Source organism: Fundulus heteroclitus, chromosome 10 (genome assembly GCF_011125445.2).
Source record: "Fundulus heteroclitus isolate FHET01 chromosome 10, MU-UCD_Fhet_4.1, whole genome shotgun sequence".
Taxonomy (NCBI): Eukaryota; Metazoa; Chordata; class Actinopteri; order Cyprinodontiformes; family Fundulidae; genus Fundulus; species Fundulus heteroclitus.
Window position 1 is genome coordinate 19,695,964 of NC_046370.1, and position 8,574 is coordinate 19,704,537.

At 41.6% G+C, this 8,574-nt stretch overlaps 1 protein-coding gene across 1 annotated transcript; it reads right to left on the minus strand.

The window, feature by feature from the left end:
• Positions 1-8,282, minus strand: LOC105939477 (gastrula zinc finger protein XlCGF57.1). Its single transcript, XM_012881669.3, has 2 exons — positions 8,019-8,282; positions 1-2,423 (listed from the first exon to the last, which is right to left on the minus strand). Exons 1-2 carry the CDS (start codon positions 8,131-8,133, stop codon positions 919-921), a joined length of 1,620 nt encoding a protein of 539 aa, XP_012737123.2. The 5' UTR covers positions 8,134-8,282; the 3' UTR covers positions 1-918.
• Positions 8,283-8,574: the final 292 nt, after the last annotated feature.

Genomic DNA, 8,574 nt, shown 5'->3' on the forward strand with positions numbered 1-8,574 from the left:
CATTTCATTTTGTGGTTTATCTACTGAAGATAACATACCAGAGAGGCATCAGTTAATAAATACAAACTGGTATCAAAAGATCAAAGGGCTTTTTCTTTTCAAAAAGTGTTATTTATAGTAATACCTTCACACCATTTTAAATTCATGTTTGTGCCGTCTTGCTATGAGCAAAGATCGTTGACTTGTAAGTGTGGTCGTATTACAGAGGACAGTCTGTTTAAAGCGGTGTCCATGGCAGAGGACATTCAACATACCAGCTACTGGCCGAGTTGAGCACAGTATGAGTTGTGGGTCATAAACTGTAATTACAATTTCTTTCATTTGTATATATCAGCACATTACCCATGTCCTTCACCGCAGAGCACCTTCCACTGACGGGAAGAAACAATGTTTACATTTTAAACCAGTCACTTTCCAGTAATACTTAGTTGATCTCGTTTCCACAGTAGGACAATCCTCCAATAAGGAATAACGTGTAAACAGCAATCCTCCTGTTTACACGTTACATGGAAAAATCAGACCTCAGGAGCACACAGCTTTTCATCTCCATGCACCGCTCCAAAGGTTTTCCTCCCTGCAGGGTTCCTCAATAGCTCAGGTTTATTATCGCAGGTTCTTACGTCACTGATTCCTCCTCTTCAGTCAGTCTTCAGATTGAAAGAGGAGGCAGGACAATGGAAACTGAAGATGTTTTAAAACTAAGCAGTTCTGGGCTTTGGTTGAAGATGTAAAACAGGAGAGTGTTCTCAGGTGCACGGGAACTTCACTCCTTACAGTTTCAGTCAGCTACTCTCCTAAAGTTAATCAGAAAACATAAGTACTTACTTATCACTGTAAACACACTGATATGAGCCGGACAAGAAGGTCCACATATGAACATGTTGGTTTAAAGCTGGATTTATTGAGAAAAATCCTGCTTCATCTTGTGTGGAGTCTCATGTGGGTTTTTAGATTACACTGCTGTGTGAATCGTGCGCCACACAGAGCACAGCAGTATGGTTTCTCTCCCGTGTGGACGACCTTGTGTCTCGTCAGCGTGCTTTTCTGTCTGAACGTTTTCCCACAAGTGTCGCACTCGAACGGCTTCTCTCCCGTGTGGACAAGGATGTGGCTCCTCACAGCTCCCGGTTCTGCGAACGTATCCCCACAGATCTCGCAGGAGAAGGGACGCGCCCCCGTGTGAACCTTCGTGTGCCGTTTCAGATGGGATTTGCAGCTGAACGTCTTTCCGCATTCGTCGCAGCTGAAGGGCTTTTCGCCCGTGTGAACTCTCAAGTGTCTCTTTAGATTACACTGAAGTCGAAATTTTTTCCCACAAACCTCACAGGGAAACGGCAGCTCGCCGGTGTGGACCCTGATGTGCTCCTGGTAATGTAGCTTGTGGCGAAAGTCTTTCCCACAGATGCCACAGCTAAACGGCCTTTCTCCCGTGTGGACTCTCATGTGGGTCTCAAAATGCGTCTTGCGGGAAAACTTCCTGCCACAGACGCCACAAACGAAAGGCTTCTCTCCGGTGTGGACCCTCATGTGCGCCTGGAGAATCCCCTGATTCCTGAACCTCTCGCCACAGAAGTCACATATGAACGGCCGCTCTCCTGTGTGGATCCGCCTGTGATTGCGCAGGTTGCCTCGCTGGTTAAATCTTTTGCCACAGTCATCGCAACTGAATGGTTTCTCCCCCGTGTGGACTCTCCTGTGCGTGGTAAGATTTGTCCTTTGGTTAAACCCATGCCCACAGACGTCACAAATGAACACTTTCTCTTTCTTCGCCACTACCGGGTCTGACTCAGCGCTTTCCTGCCCACTGCAGGGTTTTGTGTTACCCGAACCGGAGGAATGACACTTCATGTGCCTGTGGAGGGACTGCTTGTAGAAATACTGTTTATCACACTCAAAGCAGCTGTACAGTGCCTTGGCTGTGTCACCTGAATCAGGCGCTTTGCCCTCCTTTAAACCGTTAAGTCCAATTTCTGCTCCCAAATCAGGCAGTGGTTCCTGCCAGCCATCATCACCATCGTCGCTGACCTCAGTCTCAGAGGAGTCAGAAGCGTTTCCGGCAGGTTTTATCTTAAAGTAACTGAGTAGACCCGGCTTTACCGTAGATTCTGGTCCAGAATAGTCGTCGTCAACTGGCTCTGTTTTTATAAACTGAACTGAGCTGCAGCTCAGAGGTTCTTTCTCTCTGTTGTGTTCAGTTTGCCTGTGATAAAGCTGTGAAGACTGATATTCCTCCTCCTCTTCTTCATCTTCACTCTTCACGATAACGTTTAGGGGAAAGCTGGAGAGATCCTCCTCTCCCTCCTGATCGGTCCAGAGTTCCTCCTTCTCCTCCTTCATGTGGAAGGGCTCTGTGTCCTGCTCGTCATCACTGTAGCTCCACTCAAAGGGGCGCTCTTCTTTAATCACCAACAGCTGCCGATCATCTGCAGGAAACGGAAATTAACAGTTTGTGGATGAATCGGGTTGTAGCTCGTACAATTTTCTTGGGATCTCGGATCTTATTTTACTTTTTAATAGATCCCATCACCTTATTTACATCTGTCCTGGCACATTTTCTTTCAGATGGTGTTAATTAGTTATTACCGTAGCATGCCGAAAACAAACGGTGCTGACCTATCAGCTCATTAAACGGCTTTTATTTAAGGCCCTTAAAATAGCATCCTGGGCATTTAGCTTTAGCCACAATATCCTCTCATTCCACCACACTGATCGCATCCTAGAGTCTCCAAGATCTCAATGCTTTAATGAACTTGAGAGGTTCTGCTTAGTCTTGTCTGAATATCCAGCAGAATGTGTCAATGTCCTTTAAATATGAAATTTTATTAAGGAATCAGAAAGCTTGTGAAATAACCCGATTAGTTCATATTAAATAGATTCCTGTGCTTTTTGTTGGCTTTTTCTGAAAAGCTGTAAAATCCTTTCAGTGATGAGAACATTTTATCAACAATGGTTGTTGGATTATAGACTCTTGCCTTAAGACTGCAACAGAAAAGAAGAACAGCACATTTCATTTTTAATTTAAAATTCTCCTTCGCACATATAAAGCCTTTAATAATCAAGCTCCATCATACGTCAGAGATCTGACTGCTCCATATGTTCCTAACAGAGCACATTGCTTGCACACTACAGTGCCCATATTCACAAAACATCCTAAGGCTAGAAGTAGCTCTTAGTGACGTTATTTTAGGAAAAATCTTAAGATTTCCTGTATTCTATGACTTTTTCTAAAATCATAGAATTTTTTTTATAAGATAAAAGGTTATTCTCAAAGCACCCTAGGTCTTAAGAGAGCTTATAAGGTGAAAAAATGTTAGGAATATTGAAGAGGACTTTCAGTGAGCCTAAATGTGTCTTAAGCAGGGATGGTGGAAACAGAGAGAGCTGATTGGCTGATGCACCACCTAACCAATGGAGGAAATGAACACATAAACTTCTTTAACAATCATACAATCATTAATATGTAGATATGATAAAACTTTATCATCCCCAAAGGAGGAAACTATTTAGTTTCAGCGGCCCGATGCGTTAAAGGCATGACTCTAGTAACGTAGTTATATTGAGGATAAATAAATACTGGGAAATATATTGAATAATCACAAATAAAAAGAAAATGGGTGATACCATCTCACTTTTCATCACTGCACAGAGCGCTTCTTGCCGGGCTGGTGTGTAAAAGCACCAAGACGTGCAGAGAAAAAGATGCATTGATCTGCGGCAACACGCTTCCAAGTCCGTGTATTTGCACCATGATCCAAGGACCAATTTACTTTTCAGCATTGCTCTATTCTGTTCCAGAGCTGTGCGCTGGGCAGCGCTGCTGTCCAGTTTGGGGTTTTCCAACTTTTTTCCCTTCATTTTATGTCGGCCGTTTGGCCAAATACAATCGCTTTATACAAGCCGGCAATTCCAGTAAAATGCGGACAGGTGAATGCACTTTAATATAAATAGATAAAGTAGTAAAATGACTGGCGAGTAAAAATAAATAAGCAATTAAAAATAATGGTGAAACGTAAATAAAATCAAACTTTTTGATTAATTAGTTTTGCTAAATTTCATCATCATTTCTTCATCCAGTCTAATCGGTTCATTTCTCTTCTTTGATTGTCTTGTACCATCAACCAATCACAGCACTTATGAGCAACAGGGTCAATTACACCTCCTCACTAAGACAAAAATTCATACTTAGAGTCGCTCTCAGCAGCGATCTGAATCTCTTTTAAGCCAAGACTCCTAGGTAGGAATCTTTAGGCTAAGATAGGAGCTCTCTGAGAGGACTCTGAGAATCTTTGTGAATACGGGCTCAGATCCTTTAGCTATCAGGCTCCTCTCCTGTGGAACCAACTCCTAGTATTAGTCCGTGAGGCAGACACCCTGTCTACTTTTAAGACTAGGCTTAAAATGTTCCTTTTTGACTAAGCTTCTAGTTAGAGTGGCTTAGCTTATCCTGAGCCATCTCTGTAGTCACGATCCAAAATTAACACTCGACAGACGCCAAATGCGAGTAAATTTTCCGTTTGGGGGGTAAATTTCAGAGGGCTAGCTGCCACATAACGAGTAAATGATTGTACCAAATAAATCATGTTTTTTGGTCAACATTACGGTGGATGCTTCTTTATGTTCCTCTGCTTTCAGCTTGTATGACAATAAGTGCACACGTACACAAACACAAGCGCGTGTGACGCCAGAACAACAGCAACTACGTCATATCTGTTTACTAACAACTAGCGTTTAGCTCAGGCTAATTACGTAGCGGGATTATGTGCAGATATTTAGCAGGAGTCAGAATTACTTTGGCTGGTAAAAAATATGCTCGGCCGGTTGATTTTCACAGTTAATTTTGGACACTGTCTGTAGTTATGCTGCTATAGGCTTAGGCTGCTGGAGGACACCAGGATCTATTTCTTTCACTCTGCAGAGTCCTACTGTTCTCCAATTTTGCATTGTTTCTTGTCATTTCAATTTTTTACTTTTTTTGTTAGTTTTTTTTTGGTCTGGTGTTCTGTTAGCTGTGACATCATCCAGGGAAGACAGATCACCCGCTATTACCATATAACATAGAAAGGATTCCTGGATCAATGTGAGCTTCTGTGCTTTTTGTGTCTCTGCTCTGTCTTCTGTAACCTCCAGTCGGTTGAGGCAGATGATCGTTCATACTGAGCCTGGTTATGCTGGAGGTTTTCCTTCCTGTTAAAGGAGAGTTTTCCTCTCCACTGTCGCTTCATACTTGTTCAGTATGAGGGATTGCTGCAAAGCCATGGACCATGCAGACGACTGTCCACTGTGGCACTACGCTCTTTCAGGAGGAGTGAATGCTGCTTGTCAAGACTTGATGCAATCTACTGGGTTTCCTTAGACAGGAAATCTTTTGACCAATCTGTGTGATTTGATTGCAGCAGATTAGTGAGATAGAAATCAGGTGGATTTTATGTCGTACAGGGGCAATTTTTGACACATTTTATACTGACTGATATGATGACCACTATGGAGATACAGGCCACTCAACTATGGATTCTTGGGCCAAACTGCATGTGCTGGTAGCACACAGCCCCACAGCCTGATTGGATCGCATTGTATGATGTGAACAACAAAGGGGACCCCCCCCCCCCTCTCCCCCATACAGGAGAGTTTGTGATTGCCTGTTCAAAAGATCATAGTCTGAAAGGGCATTTGTGCGCTTCTTGTCTCTCAGGTCCCAGTCAGATACAGCAGATGGAGACATAATGAAATCAGACCTGCTGGGTTTTTTCTTTTCTTGTTACAAATGGAGTTGTTCCTCCTTATTGTTGCCACACAATGAGCCAGTATTGCAAGGTCAGTAACTTGATGCAATCTACTGGGCTTTGTAAGATAGATCACTTTTAGTAAGAGCTGCCTGAAGAAACAAGCTGATTGCATCAAGTCCTTAGCCCTGCAGCAATCCCTCATCCTGAGCAAGCACGTGGCAGCAGTGAAAAGGAACCACTCCCTGTTAACAGGGAGAAGCCTCCAGTAGAGCAGGGCTCAGCGTGGATCGGCCATCTGCTGCAACTGGCTAGAGGCTGAGAGGACAGAAAGCACAAATGACACTGAAGCATTTGGCCAGGTCTGCATTTAATGGAGAGAAAAACAGGGAGAAGAAGACATTCTTGGCAGGAATGCATGCAAATTAGTGATGATCGGAAAAGCCAAAGCGCCAATGTTTGGAATATATATATATATAAATAATGCAATCGAGGAGAACAATCCTTAAACACTTCTGAAGAAATGTGACAGGATCCTGAGCTCTGTTCTGTTCTCTCAGCTTCCTTATTTACAGATCCTTACAAACAGCACAATTTGCTCATGCTGAATGCAAACAGAATCAAGCCATGAAATACTCTGCAAGTTCCGGTTTCAAACGCATCGTGAGGGAAATCTGCTAAATATTAAGCCATGTTGAAAGGAACAGAAAGGATTCTTCTTGGTTTTGGAAAAAGCATTGTTGAAATCCTCTTGAGTTGAGTTGAACGTGTCCTTACTGGCCTAATGTTAACTACTGCAGTGAAATTATTTAATGAAAACTGAGCCAAAACATACAGATGCACAGACAGTGGAATTATAAAAACGACATTTCATTTCAGGATGCACTAAAATCCATTCATCCAATAGAAGTATGTTACTATAACCGCGTCTGTGGCTCCTGTATTTGTTGTTGTAGGACAAGAATTCCCATTGATAATAAAAAAAGGGAACATATCCTGTTTATTTATTGTTTGTTGTTTTTTTTTTATTCTGTAGATGGCACAGCCAATGCTTATTGTTGGAGCTTCAGCCTGACAAAACCCATGTTTACCTGATATGAGGATGAGTAGATTTTTCTACTGGATAGGATGATTGTTACAGTACCAAATATTTTCAGTGTGTGTCAACTTGTGAATTTAGGACACAAAAAAAAAATGATAAAAGCCAACAATCTTATTTTATTTTTTATTTTTTTTTATGTCAGGTAACAAGAAAAAAAATCTGCGTGTTTTTATACTGTAAATATATGGTTGCAACTAAAAAAAAAATCTACTGATTTATGATGTGAGCACATGTTTAATTAGAAGAGTTAAAACAATTTGAAATTAGTTTCTATCTTAATTTCAGGATTTAACTGCAATGTTTACTTAAACAAATAGAAACAAAGAATATTCTCTGAAAAAAAAATAATTCATAGGTGATGCTCATCTCCAGTGGTCATAGGGTGAGAGGCGGGGTTCACCCTGGACAGGTTACCAGTCCATTAGAGGGCAACATGGGGACACACTTACACCTAAAGCCACTTTAACCAACAGGCGACTGTTTTTGGACTGTGAGAGGAAGCCGGAGTACCCGGAGAGAACCCATCCGTGCACAGGGAAAACATGCAAACTCCATGCATTAAGACCCCAGGCCGGGATTTAAACCCAGAACCGTGTTGCTGCAAGGCAACAACACTAGTACCAACCACTGCATAGCCCTTTTCATTACACTGTGTTAGACAACTTAAAATTAGGCCATTTTTGGATATTTTGTGTAACTTTTCCTTTTTTTTATATAGAAAATGGAGCAACATAAATTGACAAAGAATAATAGCTTTTAAAACCTTTTTTTTTTTTTTCGTTTTCAGCCAACACACGTGATCTTAATATAATTCCAACGCCATTTTAATGTTATCCCACATTAAACGTTTGTTTTGACATAAAACTTGTTTGAAATTTGTTCCTAAGACACTTGGTAAAATTACAGAGCGAGTAAATCACATTAGAGCTCGCCTGTACTTTGTGCAAAATAAACGCGATTAACACAGAGCACACATCTAATCTGGGTGTCGTGTTACTTCAGTCCATCTTGACCAAAGGAAACAGGTTTCCAGTATTTCTGACTTCCTGTTTTTTTCCTCTGTTAGCCGCTGTTAGGCTAATTTTAAACGAGACCGAATGATCCAAAGCTGAAGAGAAGGCGGCGAGTTAAGCAGCCCGAGAGGAAAGCCCAGAGCTGCAGCTAGCTAACAGCATTAAATCAGAGCTTCTTCTTACCAACTGAATCGATTCTACCATCATCCTCATGGACGCCGGGCTGTTTCATCTGCACTTCGTCCTCGAAAAGCAGACTTTCAGAGCTGTTCTGGCGGACACATTCCACTTCCTTCATGGTCTCTGCTATCTTTAAAATATACCAGGCCGATCAGATCACACTACAGCCGCGAACATTTCTACCAGGCTGCATGAGCGGATCTGCTTAGGTCTTAAAAAATACCGTTGCGACCAAACCTGGAAAAAAAAAAAAAATCGATGGTCTGTTTGGAAGCGACGTTCTGACGTAACGCCAGTGTTTTGAACAGGCATCTACACGGACACCCTTCCCCAGGACAACGGCTGATTTTTCCCAACCGTCAAAGGGATGAATAAAACAATAACTATTTAGAGCAATATAAATATTTACACATAAATACAGGGAATATAAAAAAGAAAAGAAAACATGAAACAAGGCGAGGGAATGAAATTAAGTTACAATTAAATGAAATACACATAAAGAACTGACCTCTTTCAGTTTACTATGTCTTTAGCAAATATATATATTTTAAAATCTTCT

Bases quoted from the DNA above. Each gene is read 5' to 3' on its own strand.
- LOC105939477 (XM_012881669.3), bottom strand. From the start codon at position 8,133: ATGAAGGAAGTGGAATGTGTCCGCCAGAACAGCTCTGAAAGTCTGCTT. The intron at 2,424-8,018 runs GTAAGAAGAAGC...CGTTTCCTGCAG, and splicing joins TGGTAGAATCGATTCAGTTG to ATGATCGGCAGCTGTTGGTG.